Consider the following 23,470-nt stretch of genomic DNA (forward strand, 5'->3'; position numbering starts at 1 on the left):
GATCCTGAGGATTAGAATAAAGTCCCTAGCCTAGAATTTGATCTTGGAAAATCTCACATCCTTTTGGTTTTCCTTGTTGCTCTAAAATTTTTGCTTCTCTCTATTAACACTTCCAAAGCAACCAAGGTCCATTTTCTAGGACCGCTGAGATTAACTGAATCCAGTCTTGTGGCATTGCTTTGTTGCTTGAAGCCCATGTTCTTACCATTTCCCTAACAAAAGATGAATGTATTCCATAAGATACAATTGCTTGTTTAATTTCCTTTAGATCAGTCATATGCATGGGCTCCCATGTATATTCTTTGACTACCTTGGGATATTTGGTGCCTGATGCTCTTTCTGATGATATCATGGGAAAAGCAGGTAAAACAGGAAAAGCAGGTAAAAGCAGGGAGTAAGCTATCCTGGAGTTTGGTACATACCGCTGAAGCTAAATTTTTTCATTGTACCTTTTGTCCCTTGTCATCAAATTTGATAAATTCCTCAATCTTTTCTAATCTTTTTACCACTGCCTTTTGTAGAGTCTGGATCTCCTGTCCAGTATTCTGTTCTAATGCCCTCATTGAGGATTCCAAGGTTTGAAGTCTGTCCAGTAAAGATAATGTCTCATCCTTGGACATAATTTTATAGCATGCATTTTACCTTCCTGGAGAGACATTCTATAAGTCTATCATAACCCTTCAACAGAGTCTGATTAATACATTCAACAGTATGAATTCTCTCAGACAATGTTTCAGCACCCTTAGTCATTGAGTGGGTTTTGTTTGTCAAATTGGTTGGATCCTTTTCCAGAGTGTTGAATTTCCCTTTTAGTTGGTCATTATCAATCTGTAAAGACTGTACTATTTCTAAAAGCACCTCATTCTTGGCCCTATTATCAAACCATGTTTTTAAGGAGAAAATATGAAGGACAAAGCTAATCCTCAGCATCAAATAAAGGGATACAGGAGGGAAATCATATAAATCTTGCATAAAATCATACATGGTATAAGTAAAAAGGCTATTGAACTCCTGGATTGTAAAATTGTCCGTAATCTTGCTCTTTTAAATTACAAATGTATAATTTATATTTTAAATTATAAATCTTACCTGTGGTTTAGTTTGAGTGGAGTAGGTACAATAACTGTTACCTGACAGTAGGTGTCACGGCACCCCTGTAGTCACATGGTCGGTTTAATCTGATTTTAGCATTAAATGTTGAAAGATATGCTCAGATTAAAAACAGTCAATTAGTGTAAATCACAGACTGTGCACTCCGTGGAAGTCCCTGAATGATCCGCAGCCACACGAGCACAAAAAGAGCAAGAAAGCAGAGAAGTCCACGTCCCATACTGGACCCAGAAGCCAGGTGCACAGTCACAAGTAGACAAGGGTCTCTGAGACGTTTAATTATTAAATACGAAGGACCAGAGCTAACAGCTACTCAGGGCTGCTGCACAGGAATTCTATACCCAAATGAACAGCATAGAGCCTGACGGCAGCTGGCTAGAGTCGCTGAGACCTAGCCCCATGATTTGATCACCAACTATAGAAACTTGCTCAATTCAGGAAATAACCAGGCTAGCTTAAAGATAAAGCAATTATATTTTTATTTATTATAAGGGAAAAACTCACAAAACAGGAACCAGAAGTCCAAGCTCAGCTGTGCTGTGTGGAAACCACAAAGAGAGAGCACTGGGCCATGCACCCGTTTTTCTCCGGGTCCCTGAAATCCACACCCTAACTTTGTCCCATCTCTTGAAGGTTAACAAAACTTTCCCATCAAAAGCCTGATACAGACCATGGCAGATAAACACAGAGATTGAGATAATATAGCCTTGTGCCCTTAATCCAAAGTAACAAATATAAGCATGTGTGAGTATTATGTACTACTGTAAAGGTTTTCAATGGCTGTTAATATTATAATGCATAATTATGTTTAAAAATGTATAATAAATATATGTTAAATAAGCTAGCTGCTATAGCTTGACTATTGATATGCTTCACAAATTCACGCTGAAACCGAAGCAATAATTATCAAGGGGTGGGACCTTCAGGGAAATAATTAAACCAAAGAAGAAACCCTTATGAATGGGATTAGTGTTCTTATAAAATAGTTTGAGGGGGCTGGAGAGATGGCTGAGTGATTAAAGCAGGTGCTGCCCTTACAGAGGACCCAAGGTTAGTTCCTACCACCAATATAGTGGCTGACAACCATCTATAACTAGAGTCCCAGGGCATCAGACACTGCACACAAATGGGACACATGCATATATACAAGCACTCATACTCATAAATAAAAATGAAAATGTAAAGGCTTTCTCCTTCCACCACATGAGAACGCAGCCTTCATCTTCTATTCGACATTAGAATGGAGTGAGAAGTCACACTTAGAAAGCAGACAGCAAGTCCCTCCCTGATACCCAACCTCTGCCAGCTGGACCTTGGGCTTCCTAGCCTCCAGATCTATGAGAAACAAATTTCCTTCATTTATGAATGACCTAAACTAAGGTATTTTTGTGATAGTGAGGCAAATAGACTATGACATTACCTCTAACTGGTTTTCATAGACCGATGGACTGAAGATAACATAGTTCTTTGTAAAATTGAGACTGTTATAATTGAAACAGAAATTCAAGAAATGGGCATGGCACTAAGAAAGAAAGAGTTATAGGAGGTTGGTGAGAAATTAAAGTAGTAACAACCTGACTTTAGGAAATGGGGGGGGGGAGTGGGCAAAGGTATGTCATCACTGGACTGTGAGGAAATAGAAAGGCTGCATTACATTTACATGTTTTATTTCCTAAAGTCCATGAAATTATTTTGATAGCATGTGACATCCCATCTAACTTTAGGAAGGTAATTCTTTATAGAAATGTGAGGATTGAATAGAAAAGAAATGCAAGAGTGGCAGCATGTGGAAGGCCACTGGAATGACAGGGAACAACCCAGACATCTATCGCATAAGCACTGGGAGGAAAACTCAACGTCTGGGGTGGGTGCAGAGTGCATTCTACCTGCAGAATCTGACAGCAGCACTCACACCAGTTCTTCATCAGCAGTGCCCGGACAACTGTAATGTTTTTCATGCTACAGTCAGTACCAAAAATTAAAATCCCTAAGAATGTGGCCAAAGAAATACTTATCAAACCCAGGATCTTACAATGCAGGCAGCCCAACTTATATATATATATATATATATATATATATATATATATATATATATATATATATATATATGTGTGTGTGTGTGTGTGTGTGTGTGTGTGTGTGTGTGTGTGTGTATGTATTTATATATATATATATGTATTTCATAGGCTTGAATGACTAAGATGCAGGATGTTTAAATCAGGAACACAGAAGGGAGCTCAGCAAGGGTTTATAAAGAATTATGGTTCGTGGGGTCAGGATGCATGATGTGAAACCTATAAGGAATAATAAAAGAAGTATGGTTCAGATGTACTGACTTTTACATAGTCAGTATGGTCACATGAATTCCACGTGTAAAAGCCTGGTAGAAACTGAATGTGTTAACACGGAGTCCAGAAGAACTCTCTGAACTAGAAACATGCTGCCGTAAGACTTGAGGATAGATGGCTTCCAGAGAAAGACCATAGCTTGAAATAAGAGATCTGAAGAAAAAAGAGCAAAGAGCACTCATCCTTCAGTGCTCAGAAGGAGGGGATAGGGGTTGACAGGGGAAGGTCAGACGTACCCCAGAGATAACTCCGTTCTGTTAGCATTCAACACTCCTATCTTACTTATTTACAAAAAAGTGAAGAACACCATGAAACTAGTGCATGCATTGCAAAGTCAATGTTAGGAGATTGGTTGCCACACTAGTCTATGCCCCGCCCTTGTGTTAGGAAACACAAAACTCAAAAGCATATTCATACACTTTGTTTCACCTCACTACCCTGGTTTCTTCTTGTACTCAAAACAGACATATTTCTTCCTTTCTTTCTGTGTGTGTGTGTGTGTGTGTGTGTGTGTGAGAGAGAGAGAGAGAGAGAGAGAGAGAGAGAATGTAGAGGCAGGAAGATGACTTTGGAAATACACTTCTCTCTTTCCAGCTTGTTGTAGATTCTCTCTTGTGTATGTGTACTCTAGGCTGACTGACCTGCCCCTATCACCACCTCCGATTTCACTATGGGAGCACTAGGATTACAGATGTGAGCCACTACATCTGTCTTTTGTGGGTTCCAGAATCCACCTCAGTTCCTGTGGCTTGTGTGGCTGTTGAGCCATCTCATCCACTGGCCCTCAAAGGACACAATTTTTTAAAATAATTTTATTGTATTCATTTATATAACTACAGAGATGATAAATTAGATACGCTCTAGTTTTCATTAGATAACAAACTCAGAACACTACAAAGCCTTCCTAAACCCCTCCCTCTTTCCCAAACTCCCAAAAAGACCTTCTTTCACATATTTAAGTATTATAGATACTCAAGTTTGTGAACAGTTCTTATTGGTGTGTGTGTGTTATAAAATTAGTCAAGAGTCAAAAGTCAAGCACTGTGGAAGTTTATCTTTCTACAGCAGCAGCCACAAATCCAGGCATATGATGTAGTCGCAAAGGTGTTCAAGTTAATAAATGAATAAAATAATGATTCTGGTTTACAAAGTTTATGTTGGAGAAGTGTGCTTATGTCTGGATTTGTGAGGCATGGTCTCCTACAGCTCAGGCTTACCCTGGGCTCTTGAATCTCCTCCCTCCACTTGCTACAAACTGGGACTACAGGCACGTACCACCAAACCTGGGTTTCCTTTTTTTTTTTTTAACTTGGGAAGGAAAAGTAATGGTGATATTTTTTCAATGACTACCATCAAATTTAGGGAGCAGTGAGTATTTGAGAAAAAGAGCTTGAGATCTAGAAGCCTCAACAAGCCACTTGTTCCCATACGCCAATGAAAGAGATGACTAATAATACAAACCCTAGAGAAGAGGTGTGGCCACACTGGGAAGAGGGACAGATAAAGGGACCCACTGGACCCAAGTCCATCTCCCAGCTATAGACATGAGCTTTAGGTCTGAGTAGAGAAACAGTTAGTGAATTAGAGGCCTTCACAAAGAAGCTCAATGTTCTGCTTGGTCATTGTTTCAGTTCTGGTTCTACATGGGGTCTGGAGAATTCCTTATCGGTCACCATTTGAAAGGTTCAACCTGGTTCCTACAAGATGACCACTTCTGCTGCAAGATGCAGTCTTGCCTTCTTGGGCAGGAGGATGGGTAGTCTTCACAGATTCCAAGGTGACTGCAGGTTTGGGAGTAACGATTTACCCATATTCCTTCAGTCTTGGATGAAATAGTTAGACAGAGCTCTGAGAGAATAACATGTCACACTGCAGACATAAGCAGGTGGCCCGAAGTGAAGAAGACACAGAACAAAGGCAGCGATTCCAGGTTTTTAGTGACCTCGTGAATGCTGGTGTTTTTCTACAGCAGCAGTTTCTAGTTCAAAGGTCTAAGTAATATTAAAATGTGGAATTTAGTGAAATTAACCAACTTTCATTGTACAGCATTTTTCCCTTTGTAACCCCAGAATATCTACTTTCCTTTCTTTCAAAGGTGAAGTTTGGATGATGTCTTTCTCCATCTTTACTTCCAACTAGGTCAGCCTGTGCATGGCATCTTTCAGTGACAACAGAACCTCTTTATTCACTGTCCAAAGAGAATCAGCTCGAGTAAAAATCTCATACCCAAATTCATAAGGAGTAAAACTGAAGGCTATTGCACATAAACACACACATGCATACACAAACACACACACACACACACACTCAACTTTTGTATAGAGCACTTTCAAAATGAATATCCTCCTCATACAATCTGCCTTGATTACAGAGCAAAAGTGAGAGATCACAGAAAAGTAACAAACATAAACCACAACTGCATAATCAGTGTTGTATACAAAATGTATACTCATCTTGATAAAGATTATTCATATACATTAACTCAATTATCCTTTATAATTATTCTGAACTTGAGTTAAAACAGTGTCTTCTATACATTCTTCAGAATTACCTCTATCTTAGTATTCAGCAAGTGACATTTACAAAACTTCTAAGATGGCACAACTAACAGTGTAACATCTAAATCTTGTCTTTCACGTAGGAGAGAGTCTGGACATCGGGTATCTAGCTATCTAGCTAGGATTGACCAACACTCATAAAAAGCAGTCTGCAAAACTAGGCACTAAAACTATAGGACTTCAGTTCATGATCAAAAGAACAAGAGCTGAGTCTTGTCTTTGGCTCTTGATGGGGCATTCTAAACTACCCAAAAGATAATAATATCACTGTCGAGCATGAATTTTTCTAGTAAAGAACAAAGGTAACCATTGTTTCTTCTGGTGCTCACCTGAACAGGAATATACCACCACAGAAAGCCAGCTGTCCAGAGATCTTAGAAAATACTATGAAACCTACCAAAACATGTAGGTCAGCACAAAGACCTTCCAACTCTCAGGAGTGTTTTCCTCTATAGCTGTCCCCTCAACCATCGCCAACTCTGACCTCCCAAAGTGGACTCTCCGGCCACTATCTGCTCTCACTCTGACAGTATTTTTTTCTGATATTGTCCCTTCAACCACTGTCCACTCTCACCCTTTAAATAGAGACAGAGACCCACATTGGAGCACTGGACTTAAGCTCCCAAGGTACAAATGAGGAGCAGAAGGAGGGAGAACATGAACAAGGAAGTCAGGACCACGAGGGGTGCATCCACCCTCTGAGACGGTGGGACTGATCTAATGGGAGTTCACCAAGGCCAGCTGTACTGGGACTGAAGGAGCATGTGATCAAACTGGACACTCTGAATGTGGTTGGCAATGAAGGGTGACTGAGAAGCCAAGGACAATGGCACTGGGTTTTGATTCTACTGCATGGACTGACTTTGTGGGAGCCTGGTTTGTTTGGATGCTCACCTTTATAGACCTGGATGGAGGGGGGAGGACCTTGGACTTCCCATGGGGCAAAGAACCCTGACTGCTCTTAGGACTAGAGAGGGAGGGGGAGGTGGGGAGGGGGAGGAAAAGAAGAAGCGGGGAGGGGGTGGAAATGTTTAATAAATAAATAAATAAATAAATAATAAAATAACCCCCTTTACTCCATTATAAACACTAGAGTCAGCGCTCTACCTCATAGGTCTTCCTCCCTAAAGCCACATACATTCTAATTATGAGAAAGACCCTGAGAATATTTTCAGAGCACCCATTCAGAACTCTTCCTAACTATCAAGGTCATCTTAGAAACAAGAAAGGTTGCCTAAAGTAGTTAGTGCACTGTGGTAATATAATTAAGATTCTTCCTCTCTCCCAAGCTGACCTCAAACTCACAGAGATCTGCCTGCTTCTGCTTCCTAAGTGCTGGGATTAAAGGTGTGCTCTATGATAACCTCGTGAATGAGATTCTAGGTAAGAAAAAGCAAATTAGATTGACAATTGAAAACTTTGATAAGTTTGTACTCTCATTAATAATGCATAATAAATATCAGTTCTTGCAGTTTTTACAAGTGTAGCAAATCAATATGAACTGTTAGCAATATAGGAGAAATACCCAAGGCACATAACATATGGTACTCTATATTGACCTGCAACTTTCCTGTACATTTAAAACTATACTAGTGCATTTATGAAAATATATGCAATATAACCAAAATAAGATTTTTTTTAAAAAATCCACAACTGAAGTCCAGATATGTTACACAGAAAAAGGGATTATTCCCCATAATGTCAGAAAATATATTAGAAACAACATGTAAATATGACACCCTCACAAGAAGCAGAAGACAAAGCCTCTAGTCATATGTTCAGTATGATCAAGAATTTAAATATAAACTAAGTAAGAAAGAAAGGAAATACACAAAAAAGTGTAGGTGAAACTGCTAGGGCTGAAAATAGAGGCTTTCACAGGAAAGGCCCACTGCCTGTGATTGACAGCAGACCGAATCCTGCAGAAAGTCTCATTGATCTCATTTGTGCAACGAGGAAGGGAACAGCAGCTTCAGTGACGACCTAAGGACCAAGACTGACTTAAGGAAAACACTGAGGACGTCCAACTACCTGGTAGACACTCAATAATAATGTCTATCTTCTCTACCCTGTGCTCCATCCCCTCATCCAATAGTCACCGAGCGGCTGCTATGTACCAACTACAGCAGCGAGATGTAAAATGAAAACCAAACCATTTTCCTACCAAAACCTGGTAGGAAGGTCTATCTTACACCAATGAACACTGCACTTGATCTCTTTTGTTTTAAAGATGCAGTGGACAGTGTCACCTACACAGAGCCTACTCCCCTCACTCTCCTTGGTAACCAAAACCACAACTTTCTTCAGGAGAGCACCAAAGAGTTGGGTCAAATTCTATAGCAGAAACATGATAGTGTGAGGAGAAACTGCCCCTATAGACTCGTGGGTTTGAACTTTTGTCCCCAGTCAGCAGTGATATGACTAGGGAACCTCTAGGAGGCACAACCATACTGGAAGAAGTATGGCACAGGACCCACCTTGAGGGTTTATAGCTTCACCCCAGTTCTGGTTCTTTCTCTCTGTTTCCTGTGTAGTCACAAAATGCGATCAACTAGTTTGCTGCTCTGTCTGCCATGTCATGCCTTCCCGCCATGAAAGACTATATCTCTCTAGGTCCACAGGCCAAAATAAACACTTCCTTAAGTCGCTCTTGGTTGTAATGTTTCACCGTGACAACAGAAAGTTGCTGATACAGACAGTCAAGCATGGCAGTGCTGGCTAAAACTAGACACAAAAGAAGTGGAGGGAGGAGGATAGTATAGTACCTTTTTAGCTTTCAAGACAAAGGGGATTCCTGTGACAGACTTTTCCATACTTCTGTCTTCTCTTTAATTCCACAAAAGACAGCTCTGATGACTAGAGTTCTGACCACCATCTTACGGGAAAAACCAAGAAACTGCAGTGTGACTTCTCACTTGACATTTTTCTTTCCTCTAAATTTAAACACATGAACTCCCAGAATCAGTTAGATTCAGAAAATGGGACAGTCTTGGCAAAGTAAAGCTATGGGGAATATTGAGAAAGCAACTGAGGAGGAACTGGTTGTATGGCAAGTTTCTTTTGGTTTGGCTACAGTTTTTGTTTGTTTGTTTGCTTGCTTTGTTTTGTTTTAGGTTCATTCACATTGAGGTCCCAGTACTTGCTGCTCCAGGGTCCAATATAATATCATCCATGATGGTTAGGTTAACTTTGACTGACAACTTGACAGGCTCTAGCATCACCCAGGAGACAAACCTCTATGTAGACAAACAAACCTGCATAGGAATTCTAAACTGTGTTGTATGATATTTTGTTTGTTCTGACAAATAAAGGTTGCCTGGAGATCCGAGGGTGGAGCTGGCCACTTGTTAATCATACAATGGTGGTGTACGCCTTGGGAGGCTAGGGTGTAGACAGGATCACAGCCTTTAGGACAGAGAAGTGAGAGAGGAAGGAAGCAATTGGCGGTTGTTCCTAGTTCTCTGATCTTCCATGTTTTCACCCCAATATCTGACTCCTGGGATTTTATTGATTATGATTAATTAGATTAATGCTTCAAGATTGGGTGCACTGAAGTGGGAAAACAAACCCTAAATGTGGGCATTATCATTCCATGGTCTGGTCTCCTATATTTCATAAAAAGAACAAACTTACACCCCAACATTCTTCTCTCTCTCCTTCCTGACTGTGGATGCAACGCAACTGGCTGCTTCATGCCCCTGCCACCATGCCTTCCCAGCCCTGATGGATTGTACCCCCAAACTACGAACCAAGATAAACTTGTCTTTCCTTAAGTTGTTCTTTTTTTCTGTATTTTGTCATAGAAACAAGGAAAGTAACTGATACATGACCCAGTGTGCCTGAACACTGTAATAAATTGTACTATGAGGTATGAGGAAAAAAAACATAAATAGAACAAAAAGACACTAGGTGGGTTGGAAAAGATGTCTCAGCAGTTAAGAGCACTTCCAGAGAAACCATGTCAGTTCCTAGCACCCACATCAGCAGCTCAAAACTACCTGTAACTCCAATTGCAAGAGATATGCCTCCCTCTTCTGACCTTCACAGGCCTTTGCACGCTTAATGGTATATATAATCCCGTGCAGGCACAAACATATACATAAAAATAAATCTTTTCAAAAAAGATGTTAAGGAAGGCTTCTTGGCAAACAAAAAAGCAGGGGACCTAGCAAACAAGTACGTGCCAGCCGAGAAAAGCACTGCAGGAAAGCATTCACATCTGCATTCCTCTGTACCATCAAATGGCCGCCATGAAGAGTGTGCTTTAAATGCAGGGGTAAAGGTTTCCTGGGAAATGTGTGAGTGAGGCTTGGAGATCTGCCCCAGCACACAGATATCTGAGGCCTGCCCAACAGCCCTGCGGTAAAGGAAAAAGGAGCTCTGTCCAGGAACAAGCATCCTACTGTCAGGTCATTAAGATAGGCTAAATTAAGATGCAGGCACAGGTGCTAATGCCCTAAGATGGCTATCCAAGGTTAGCCCAGACAGACCTCCATTAGAAATCACAAACCTACAAACATTGTTCAGTAATCTTGTTATTTGGAGGCTCTGTTTATTGGGTAGCCACAGTTTCGTCGTTCTCCCAGCCCTCACAGGCAGAGACATTTGTCACTCATGAAACTGGCCTCATGACCTCACATTCTCACACACACACACACACACACACACACACACACAGAGAGAGAGAGAGAGAGAGAGAGAGAGAGAGAGAGAGAGAGACCTAGCCTAGAGCCTCTGTTTTACTCAAGGAAAATTCTCCTGGTGGGAAAAGACCTTCCCTTAAGCCTTTAGAAACCCTCTATAAAATCATCTTGCTCCCTATAGCTGTGCTGCTGTTCTCTCTCTAGAGAGAGCCTGGAAGTTTGTTGCCCCAATCAACTGCTTCATTTCCCTCAAGTGTCTTGTTCAGTAGTTGTTGCTATGCATGCTTACATTTGGTGCCTAAACTCATTCATCTCTGCCGACTGCCCTCATCCATCACAATCCACTCAAGATTTCATTTGTTCCTTCCACCGTATCTTTCTTCTACCTGCCTACTTGCCTCTCCTCGTCTACTCAGGTAAGGCTTCTTTCTCCCACAGCTGCCTATTCAACACTTCCTTCTCTGTAGAATCATACTGGTGCATTGGATAGTCTCCCTACGACGTCCTCAGCATCCATCACCTGGTCAGGACACCCGTCCCTCAGGATCTGGACATTCTCTTGACGAGCCACAATCCATCTGGGGATGCCCTCTGGATCAAGAGTCCATCCAACAGCACTTAACTTCTGCCACTCACATCCCCCACCCCCTCTCCACACAGATGTGCCCATGTCTGTGTTATTGCTTTCCTGGTCCCCACTTGCTCATTCTCTCTGATGCTGACCTCCCTCTCTTCTGCTCCTGGGACACTTGGAGAGAAATGCCTTTCCTGACTCTTCTCTATCTCGACTTAGCTCTAATCCTGGAATTCCCTTACTGCTATCCTTTCTTCAAGGACATTTTATCTCCTCCATCTAATTCTTCTCACTCAAAACAGGGCTCTTCAACTCCTCCTGTCTGTCTCCTTAAGTCTTTTTCACTACTTTGAACTCAGAGATATCATTAAGCCTCATATATATAATTCAGTTTGGCTTCAATACAAACTTAATAACCAGCCTCAATGGCCAGAAAAATGACACATTCAACTTCCAAATCCTCAGAGATGCAAGCTTTCTTTTCTCTCTGCTCTCATTCCTCCCTCTCTGCCTCCTGTCAGATTCTTCTGGCAAAAGCCTAGTTTCCTTCTACACCCAATTAGAACACAGAACCCTCAGTCTCCTCTCCTCTAGACTTCGATGTAGAGGATTTTGCTCCCCCACAGTTGCCTCCCAAGTATAATCCACTGGCACTTCCCTTGGTTAGTCCACCAAGCCTAGATATGTCTTTATAAGAGGGAAAAATACTCAATAACTTTTTCAGGCTGTCTGTCTCCATTGTAGATACACAAAAATCAGTTATGGCGATGTAGATCACTGGATTCAATATTACAAGGATACAAATATCTTTCGGCATAGAAAATATTTTTCAATTGTCACATGCTGTTTTACTTTATTAAAAATCTGGTTCTGGAGATAGGCTTTGCCCCGCCCACTTTAGACCCAAGCATGTTTACCTAAAAGTTTCTTCTAAGGCCTTTGTTCTGGGTCAGGCTGGCCTCCTGACTTTGGTAACAAAACACCCCAGGGAAAAAGATAGTATGTACTTGAAAACAGCTAAAAGGCAACTATTTTCAACATGGTTTCTATGATTTATCTCATGGTATTTAAAATTTTAATTAAGAAAAAATTAAATTTGATCACAAATATTTGACTGTCTAAGTTCCCCACTTTCTTGAATTAATTACTAAAATGTTAACCCATTCAAGGCCATAGATATCTTTAAAGCTTTTGCTGAAATGTAAATGTTCCTTATCTCAGGATCTATAAAATCATTGGGGTAAAATGCTCCAGTAAAATATGTTATCTTGAAACATGCAAAGGAGGATTCATAGTTAAAATTATATGCAGATATAATCTTAATTTCTGTATATGTAATCTCAATTTGCTATAGCATGCCATATATTTAACTTGTCTAAGAAAATGAGTATTTGGCAGGGAGAATTAAAAGGCTAAATGATGACCCTCAAACCCAACAGAAAGAGGTGTTGACTGTGGCATTTAAAGCCTTTAATAGAGAGGTGTAAGAAAGAACCAAAAGACTCCCTATGACAGACAGAAATACCAGCTGCTGGCACATCCCTGAAGCCAACGTCAAAGGAAATGATCACCAATGGACCCCACCTGGAGCTTACTTCAAATGTAGCAACACTGGCGTGGCTACTGGGCAAAAACTGCTTGCATGCCTTGCCTGCCACCAGGACCCTGTCTGAACTGTGGATGGACAGAACACTGGAAAGTAAACTGTCCTTCTCTGTGTTCTCAAGGTAGGTCAGTCCCCCAAGTTCCTCCTCCACAGGAAAACCTCTTGGATCTTCTGGGCCTTGAGGCTGAAGACTGACACTGCCCTGAGATCTCAGCACTCAACAGCACCATAAAGGTTACCACAGCGGCACACGGGGTAAATGTCCAGAGAGCAAGTAAGTCTTCTGTCACTTTCAGTTAATATAGGTGCCACTTGATTCACACTTCGTACTTACTCTGGTGAAACTTACCCTTCACAGACCTCTGTGGTTGGTGTTGGTGACCCCTCCTGCCTAGGGCTACAGGTCTTCTACTCTGGGGCCACCTAATAGCTCACTTCTTCCTCTTTATGTCTAGCTACCCATCTCCATTATTGGGCAGGGATATTATAGCTAAGCTATACTTTTCCTTTCTTTCCATCCAACTCCTCCAACTCCTTCCAGAATCTTCCTTCTTCCTAGCTTCTGAGGACAACTCCCTCCAATTCAGATTTCTTTTAAATACAAATTAAGCATATTTTTATATTTTATATTGAGTAGCTAAATTATTCCAGTCCTGTGGGGGAAAGAAACAAAAAACAAAGAACAAAACAAAACAAAAAACACAGGCCTGCTTTGACAGATTAAAAAACATGTTAGTGTTCCATCTGATCAAAGTTTACAAGTTGACTTTCTTCTTAAAGAAACAAACTTCATCATGGGTGCTGTTCAGTGGAATAATTCTTAATATTGACAGTGACTTTCACTTGGACAGATCAGAGATGAAATATAGCATTACATTATGAGATGCACCCACCACACTCCAAACTCATTGTAGCCTTTACAGACCTGAGAGCCTGGCAGAGGAGTTGCTTGGTTTGATTTTTTTGTTTAGAATGAAAAAGTACACTTTATTCTCAGGGTTTAAAACAAATGGGTAAAATGTAAGTCTACTAAGGACCAAAGTAGACATAGTTGAGCTAACAAAGTTATTATAAATAAAAAAAAGTATTTTAAACATAAAATGTTTTGCTCTGTGAATATGTGCATAAGATTTCTTTCATTCATCGCCTTCCTTTAAAATAAACCATAATTTACAATAGATCTACCTATATTCTATTGCATTTTATTCTGTATTGAGACAGATTTGACTACATTTTCAGTCATCTGAAATATACTTTAAGAGTTTGTTTTTAGAGAATCCAAAAGGAAAATGTTTATATTTTTTAATATATATGTGGTGGTTTGAAAGAAAATGGCCCCCAAAAGGAGTGGCACTATTAAAAGGTATGGCTTTGTGGGAGTAGGTGTGGCCCTGTTGGAGAAAGTGTGTCACTCTGGAGGTGGGCTTTTAGGTCTCATATCTGCTCAAGCCACACCCAGTGTCTCAGACCACTTCCTGTTATCTGTGAGTCAAGATGTATGAGCTCTCAGCTCTTTCTCTGGCACCATGTCTGCTGCCTTGCTCACTGCCATGACAATGGACTAAACCTCTGAACTCTAAATTGCCACTACAATTAAATGCTTTCCTTTATGAGAGTTTTTGTGGTCATACTCTCTTCACAGCAAAAGAAATCCTAAGGCAATATATATCAGCCTCAGTCTATAAAAAGTTTTCTTTGAAGAAACACTTTACCAGGAACGGAACTGACAGGTTTTTCTACTTGCTAACTCCCTAATGCATTTTTGTTTTATGGTCTTGAGGAACTGCCTTTTGCCTCTTCTAGGTCTTCTTTTTCAAAAAGGTTTTAGTACAAAGGTGTACTATTGGATGTTTCTATTTTTAAGTATATGTCTTTTTTGACATTTCAACATCAGGAAGTAATTAATACCTAAGAACTCTGATTGGTCTGAGATAATGGATTGAATACTCTGAATTTTGTCTGGCAGAGTTAAATGTTGTACATTTGGTGAAGTTTTTCTTTTGTACTTATATTTTAAATAAAATATTTTTAAGGTTTTTAATAAAGAGGAAAAACATACACCTTCATATTCCACAATGATAGATAGTATGTCATTAATCCATTCATATATTATTCAGTGGAGTTCTCCCAGACAGTTACTTCCATGTGGTCCTGCTTCCCCCACTCTATTGCTTTCTCAACTCACCCTACATATGAAGGAAGAACTTTACACTATCAAAGTCACATACAGAAACAGGTGGGCTGCAGCTCTCCCAGTAATAACTAGGATGAGTTTGGCAACCTCAGTGGCTGCTACAGGTGTCACTCAGGGGATGGGAGTCATTAGGGTGGGGGCGATGGGATCATAGTTTACATCTACTTTCCCAGATCTCTATCCAGTTGACAGACACCAACCAGGAGTCAAACGCAATCTTACAACTGCTCTGGAACAAACTTACCTTCCTAACCTCAATGATCCTACACAACTGAAGGGTCCTTGATGTGTTGGCTGCCAAAAAGGGAGGCACTTCAATAAAAAATATGTTGATAAACTGGCTTGTTGGGCCTCATGAAGCCCAGTGTCACTTACCGTGCCTAACTTGAGTTTGGTGAGGCCCAGTGTAACTTCCTGAGCCTAACTTGAGTTTGGAGAGGAGTGACTCAGCACAGCCTGACCTAGGCCCACCTCTGCCCAGCCACCGCTGATATGCCAGGATATTATTGGCCCTTATTCCTTACTCTACCTCATCCCATCCCAAGACTCCAGCCCACTACCTCAGTCCTATATAAGTTCCTGCCCTGATGCAATAAAGTGGGTTCCTGCTTTGACAGACTTCCAGCTCAATGTGTTTCTCCCCGGTGGCCAGGGCGGAGGTCTGGGTGGTTGACACTCACCATCACTCTCAGCCCCAGGGAGAGATTGGCAGGACCAGCTCTGCCTCAGCCCTATCTGCTGGAGAACCAGGCACTGGCTTATAAACCTGGACCTCCATGGGCGAATTTCAATGCAAATTCTCAGTATGTCTCCTCTGGGGCCCTGATCCTTACCTCTCCTCGGCTGTCTGATCTCTATCCTTCTCATAATAATAATTGTAGAATAATTGTTCACTGTCTTTTAGATTGTTTCAGGAAATATTAGTAACATGACCCAAAGGTCAGTGAAGCAGAGACTTTTGACAAAATTCCCTCAAGTCTCTTACTGTTGCTGGCAATCCTAAGTTCTGGCTTTGGACCAGCGTTGCTGTCCACCCCCAACCTGTTCAGAGGAGGGTTTGGATAAACAAAACCAACCTCAGCAGCAGAACTACCTACATATCCTCTGTCCAGAGAGCAGCTATACAAAGGTGTAACATGAGGGGGCCTGCCTGTTGGGGTTTTCTGTCTCGCCTGGTACCCCACAGCTGGAAAAACCCCAAAGAAAATCACACAGAGGTCTCCATAAGTTATAAGATGATTGGCCCATTAGTTCAGGCTTCTTATTAGCTCTTATGACTTATATTAACCCATTATTCTGATCTATTTTAGCCATATGGCTCGGTACCTTTTTCAGCTGGCAGGTCACATCCTGCTTCCTCGGTGATCTGCGCAGGATGGTGACTCGGTGACTGGGAGGAATCAACTTCCTCCTTCCCAGAACAAAGGTTACCCAATATGTGAGGAAAATCTACAGCATGAATGAAGCCATAAGAAAAAAAAGCAATTGCTGACAAATTGGTTAAACAAATGAAAGACAAAACCAACTTTAATCAACTCTATGATTCAACATCCTCTGAATCATAATACATTAACAACAACCAGCTCTGAGAAGTGAGGGTTGGCATCGGAAGAGAACAAAAGAATCTGGGAAATTAAAACTGTGACTGTTGGAGTCAGAGAGAGGGCTCAGTGGTTAAGATGCCACTGGCTGTTCTTCCAGACGATAAGGGTTCAATTCCCATCACCCACATGATGACTCACAACCACCTGTAATGCCTTCTTCTGACCTGGAAGGCACTGCAAGCACATGGTACAGAGAAATAAATGCCAGCAAAATACCTATCAACATACAATAAAAAATGAAAAATAATGACCACCAAGAGTGAACATTTCAGTGCACTGAAAAAATTATGAAATGGATGATTTTAGAAGATCAAGTGGTAAGGTCAGAAACACAGGAAATACATTTATACATAAAAGATAAAAATGACAGAAAAAAGTTTTAGAGATGCTTAGTGCATGAGCAGAAGACATATGACTATCACATTTCAAATAGAAAAAAAGACAAGAATATAGGTGAGAAAATAGTCAAAGAAATATTTACATGAATTGAAGAAAATAATTCTTGATATTAAAGGAAGCAATCAAGTGTCAAGCAACGCTAAACACAGTGAGACACATCTTGACACAATTTATTTTAAAAATTAAAGTTTCAAAGGAAAACCAAATGAATCACCTCCACCAAAGGAAAAAAAAATAAACTGAGTTTGACATTAGAATACTCCACCAATGCTGATGCTCAAAGGTCTTGAGACAAAGACAGCAAAGAGCAAAGGGCTTTGAGATAAGAATGCTCTACCAAACGACCAACCTGGATTTGGAGGGCTCAGACATTGGGTGTCCCATATTAGAGAACACAACAAACAATGATTAAATTGCTCAAGAAAGACAATGTGGGATTCAAAGCAAGGCAGCAAACGTGGGTGCTTGTTGTTAGTCTCCCACAGGTGCTGGGGGAGCTTTCTATTAGTGGTAACTGCAACAGGAATCCCAGATGTGCAAGAAAAGGTGTTTTTCACAAAATAAGCAAACTTTCAATGATTAAATCCTGTGAGTAAACAAGAAATCTTGAGGGCTAGTGTTATTCTTCTGTTAAAATAGTAAGAAAGAAGAAATTTGAAATTAAGTTGTAGAAGAACTTTTTAATATGAACATACAGTAAAACAAATTCTGAAATTATTTTAAGCAAAAAATTGAGCAAGGTGGGCATTACTGTAAAGGAAAGCAACTTTACCCATCCAGGGATAGTCTCTGCCTCTGGGAACTCATTTTTTTCTAAATAAATATTTATTTTTGTGTTTTGGAGACAGGATCTCTCTATTGTATACCTCTGGCTGTCTTGGAACTCACTTCATACACCAGTCTGGCTTCTAAATTCAGAGATGCACCTGCCTCTGTCTCCTGAGTGATGGGAGCAAAGGCCTGTGCCACCATCCTGGCACCATTTGGCTTATAGTGACAATTGTAAAATTAAGAAAAATGGTTTACACCTGTTATCCCAGCACCCTGGAGACTGAGGATGGAGTGATTGTCACCAGCTGCAGCCTAGCCTGGGCTACACACAGTGAGCGAGAGAGAGCCTTCAACTCTACCAAACACTTAATGCCTGCACACACAGTGAGCAAGAGAGAGCCTTCTGTGAGTCTTGATCATCCCAGGCAGCAGTCTTGAACCTGTTCTGGATGAAGAACTCAGACATCTGGGCTATCTGTTCTGAAAAAGGTACTGAGCCATGTGGCTAACATAGACTAGAATAATGAGCTAACATAAGTTATAAGACCTAATATGAAGCCTGAGCTAATGGGCCAATCAGTTTCTAATCTTATGGAGACCTCTGTGTGATTTTCTTTTGGGTTTGCTGGTTGTGGGGTACCAGGCGGGACAGAAATCCCAACAAGCAGGCCCTATTGTTACAGACTTCGTCCCGACCAAACACTTAATAAGTGCATCACTTGATATCAGTCTGTGCTAGTCTAATAAAACCATATTCCTGGGTAAGGCAGTTAAACCCTACCAGTGACAGTCCAACGATCCTTGCTCTTAAACACAGGGTATTGCAAATCTCCTCATTAATTTCTAATCCTTAGCACCAACCAACTCATCCACATGAGGGCACAGGTAACAGGGAGAGAACAGAATATGAACACATGAAGGTTAATGTAGAAACAAAGGCAGGGTAAGGGAAAGAAGAGGGGTGTGTGCGTTATTTTTAGAAATTGTTTAAAGAGCAATTCTCTTTAATAGGGTAATAATGAACCCTCTATAAAATAAAAGTCAGTATCATTTCTTTAATTTAAAATGAGGCTATAAAATCAGTAGGGAAAAAAGGTAATGAGCATGGACTAAATTCTTCATATTTTATAGCAGGTGTAGCTGTTAATTTTATGCATTTACAGCAGGTGTCAATAAATATGAATTTTTACAAATTATAATGTATGTGGTAACCCTGAGAAAGACTGAAAGCACACAGGCTAAAGAGGGTGCACTAAGAAATAGCAAGGAAGCAAATTATTGGGCATTTTAGGTGATGTCAGAAAAGGTAATAAAGGAGAAAAACCTGAAAATGGAAACTCTAGTATACCTTTCACTGTTTTTAAAATTATGAGAAGTTATTTTATGGTGGAGAAGTCCATAGTAATATTGACAGAAAAGCACTTCAAAGAAAGAACAAGCAGAGGTCAGCACCTCTAGCTTCGGGGATAATGAAAGACAGTAATACTAGCTGACCGTCAAACAGAGGAGTGGCCAGAAGGAACAGCAAAAGTAATAAACATATGCCAGTAAACATATTCTTCGGCTGTTGCTGCTGTTGTTTATTTGTTTTGTTTCTGGATTCTTGGCTTCTACATCATTTCTGGCTAATGGCCTGTTTTTTCTGCCCATATGAACGTCTCAAGAATCATTCCTTCCATGGCATTTAAACAACCACTGAGCCATGCTGTCTCAGTTAGGGTTTCTATTGATGCGAATAGACATAACCACAGCAACTCTTTAATTGGGGCGGCTTACATTTTCAGAGGTTAGTCCATTATCATCACAGTGTCACATGGTGGTGTGCAGGCAGACATGGTCCAGAGTTCTACATCTTGACAGGCAAGCAACAGAAAGTGATCTGAGACACTGGGCGTGGCCTGCGCACACACAAGCTCTCAAAGCCCACCTCCACCGTGGCAAACTTCCTTCAACAAGGCCACACCTCCTAATGTTGTCACTCCTTTTGGGGACCATTTTCTTGAAAAACCACCACGCAAATATAATCTCAATTTTCCACCTTGGTCATTTCCTTCAAAGAAAAGGCTGTGTCAATTCACCCTGTGTCATGGGTAAACACGCTGATACTGCTTCTTCAGGGCATTCCTTACTGCAATGTAAAGTGGCTACACATTGGCTTCTCTGAATCTATTGTAGAGAAATACTCCCAAATGCTGGGAAGAAAACTCTGCACTTGGACTCCAGTCCAAAAATCTCTAAAAGTAAAAGGAACCTGAACGCACAGTGACAGGTGCACAGTATTTTTTTCACTGAAAGGATAAAACACAACAAGATGCAATAAGCCTAGGCTCAAGCAGGCCGAGGGCAGGAACGGATGCAGCGAGGTGGGGTCAAGTCAAAGTGGGCAGTTCTTGTGGGCGAGCAGTGACCGACTGTGGGGTGTGCTCGGGAGCGTGCGAGCTGCGGGGTGCGCGCCTGAGACAGCGGCCCCGCTGCACGGGGGAGCTGAGGGTTACGGGCCCCGAGTCTGCGGCGGGGTGCACGGGGGAGCCGCGGGGAGCGCGCCCCGAGGCCCGGGTGGGCAGTACCTTCCCAGCGCAGCTCGCCTCCGGGCTCGCGCTGCAGGAACTTGTACCAGAACGTGTCGACGCGGCCCGTGTCCTCGCCGGCCGCCGCCGCCGCCTCGTTGTCGGGCGCCAGCTCCACCTCGGCGAGCCACAGGCCGGGCTCCTGCAGCGCCAGCGCGGCTGCCCCCGCCGCGGTGCCCGCGGGCCTGAGACGCACGGCTCCGCGCGGCTCCCAGCGCCCCAGCTCGGGCCGCGACCCGGCGAGCAGCAGCTCGGGCCGCGCGCCGGCCACCGCGGGCGGCACCACCACGCCGAAGCGGAACAGCATGGCGAGGGCCCGATCGCCGCCGGTCCTGGGCGACTTGGCGAGCGGCGGCGCGAGCCCCGGGGCCGCGCGGACACGTGCGGTGCCGCGCGTTTGTGGTCGGGTCACGCGGCCGCGGCTGTGGGTTCCCGGTGCACCCGGGAGCTGAGCCACGGGAAGCGGGCGTTCGGGGCCGGCGAGAGGCCGGGACCCACAGTGGGGCTACAGGAGAGGAAAGGGGCACTCGACATTGTTCGGTCACCTTCCCGGAGATTGGAAAGTACCTTTACTAAGTCACGAAGGAGAAAATAGTATCAGGGCTGAGCCGCCACCCTACCCCCAGTGAAGTTGGGCAGAGATCCAGGACTTCCCTCTCAGCAGCCCAACATTTAGTCTCTGTGACTTCTGTTTATAAAGTGGGAATAGTGCAGATGGATAATAGTTTTCCAAACGCAAAATCCAGAGTTGGTCAAACACACAGAGAATACTTGACCTTGCCCTAGGGAGAGCAAAAAACACCTCCCGTTTGTAGCCTACTGGAAAAGGCCTTCTCAAGATTAAAGCACCTTGATTGTGAGCTGATAAACCTGTAAGTTTAGAAACAAGGCCTCAAACCTTTGAGTTCCTTCTGCCCCTGTCTTTTCTATGATTACAGGCCCTGAGCCCGGCTACCTGTGTGTGTGTGGGGGGGGGGGGGGGGGTTGTCTGTCTGTGTCTGTGTGTCTGTTATTAAAAACCTGCCGTTTAAATTTTGCTTCTTGTAAATATTAGCACAGTTTTTTTTCATTCTAAAACAGCTTTGGACCAAGAAATAGCTGTCATTATTTTGCCAAAAGAAAAAAAATCTACATTTTTGCCAGGGGCAAAGGGGGGGACAGTTCAGTTCGTCACTGATCTGAATAAAGAAGTGTTCTGTTTACATTCACTGTTCTTAATTGCTTTATAGTATTACTTTGATAATCTTTATATACTCACCAACATTTAACATGATACGCATCCTTTAAATGAGTTAAAATCACAAGAAACATAGTTGTCAGTATTTGGAAGCTGGTGTAGAAGAAAGCTAGAATTTTATATACATGCAGAAAAATCTGTAAAAGTAGAAAAAAATACAATATACACAAAACTTGGTTTGCAGAACAGTTAGTAGACGAATGCTACTCTTAAACAGAGACATTCCACTCAGAGTTTGCGTGGTTGCTGTGTTTAAGGATAAACATGAAAATGTAAGCCAAGAAGGCTGGCCAAACTTGACGTATTCAGAAGCAAAACAGAAGTGAGCTGAGAGTGGCCAATGGGTCAGTTTATTTAAGTCTGTCTTACAAAACATTCTTGGAGTAAGTTTAGGAAGATAATGGTCATTTGGCCCTGCAAAGAGCCCTGCTTGTCTATTTTGGAATCCAGACTTTTGTGGCTTGTTGCTTACAGAAGCCGACTCCGGGTCTTCTGCACTCCTGGGCTTGGTGCTGCCTGCCCTGGTGTTTTCATTTTTTCATGTAGAATTCTTCCTGCCAGGCCTCCAGAGTGAGCTTTTCCCTCTCAGAAGTGAAAAAAAAAAAAATGGCAGGGAGAAAACAATATGCTGGTCCAAAGGACTTTGACTTTTTCTTCTTTCTCATCATAAAGACACTAAACGTTTTAATCAAAATATGTGATCGTTTACTTAAGCATGAATCTAAACATGGTGAGAATTTGATAGTTACACTGTGTACCAAGCAAAGAGCAAGTGGAAAACAGAATACCAAAATATAGATTAAGTAATGTATGTCAAGGCCTCAAATTCTGACTGTCAATCAGCCACAGTGATAGTCACTGAGACTCATTATGAGCTAGGCACAATTTTTCTTCTTGGATGATCTCATTTGACTCTCTCAACATTCCTACGAGGTAACTACAATGTTATCTCCATTTTCAGATGCGGACAAACGGAGGTACAGAAGGGGTCAATCCACAGGAAGCAGAGGGAAAAGTCACATGCTAAAAAACATCCATTTTGTCAACAGCTAAATATGTAACGACAGGTGTATGGAAAGTTCTTTCGGTAGGAAGTTTTTATATAGAATGCATTTAAATCCAGGTGTATTTTTTCAATTTTATTATGTTTATTTATCCTCCCTCTCTCTCTCTCTCATGTGTGTGTAATTGTGTGTGTATGTGTGTGATTGTGTGTGTCGAGTATAATTTTCAGGGGTTCCAGGGATCAAAGTCAGGTCGTCAGGCTTGGCAGCAAGCACTTTTACCCCCTGAGGAATCTCACCAGCTCTCCAGACATATTCAAATATTACTCATGTCTTTTAATAAGATATTGATGTCTTATAATTTTCTATAACTAATTTCATCCCTAAGAATAACAGCATAGATGAACCCCAGATAAAAGTTTAAAGTATTCAATGACTCTGTACAAATATTTTGATATTTAGGGAGGGTTTGACATTAAACCACAGGAAATTAAGGCTTTATGGTTTTACACCCTGTTTTGTTTGTTTTTTGTTTGTTTTCTTTGTTGAGCCAACATCTCATATAGCCCAGCCTGGTCTCAAACTCAATATGTGACCCAAATTACCCTTCAATTCCCGATCCTTTTGCCCCATCCTCCCACATTCTGGGACTGCAGGCTTGAACTACCACAGCCAACTTGTGCATTTATCACGATAGAGTATCCAGTGATTAAACTGCATCATAACCAGATCTTTTTCTTTCTTGGATTTTCTTTGTCAAATCTCCCTTCCTATTTCAAAGAGTGTTGATATTTATTCAAAGAAATTATTTATAAATCCATCTAAAGCCACATTTAAATGCTTCAGTGACATGCT

The 23,470-nt window shown here is 41.7% G+C and overlaps 1 protein-coding gene across 4 annotated transcripts in view; it reads right to left on the minus strand.

Annotated features, from left to right (window-relative positions):
- The window catches only part of Epm2a (EPM2A glucan phosphatase, laforin), a 112,342-nt gene extending 91,571 nt beyond the window's left edge, over window positions 1-20,771 (minus strand). Inside the window, exons 1-2 of one of the 4 annotated variants that reach the window (XM_085688531.2) lie at window positions 20,375-20,722; window positions 16,360-16,482 (exon numbers count right to left, since the gene is read on the minus strand). In XM_085688531.2, coding sequence (XP_085544657.1) covers window positions 16,360-16,482; window positions 20,375-20,681 — 430 coding nt within the window. In that variant the 5' untranslated portion in view covers window positions 20,682-20,722. Of the gene's footprint in view, window positions 1-16,359; window positions 16,483-19,583; window positions 20,251-20,374 lie in introns of those variants that run through there. The other 3 variants (XM_085688538.2, XM_085688532.2, XM_085688536.2) reach the window with 3 other exon arrangements.
- Between the last annotated feature and the right edge of the window lie 2,699 nt (window positions 20,772-23,470).

Source organism: Myodes glareolus, chromosome 1, assembly GCF_982192425.1.
Source record: "Myodes glareolus chromosome 1, mMyoGla1.1, whole genome shotgun sequence".
Classification (NCBI taxonomy): Eukaryota; Metazoa; Chordata; class Mammalia; order Rodentia; family Cricetidae; genus Myodes; species Myodes glareolus.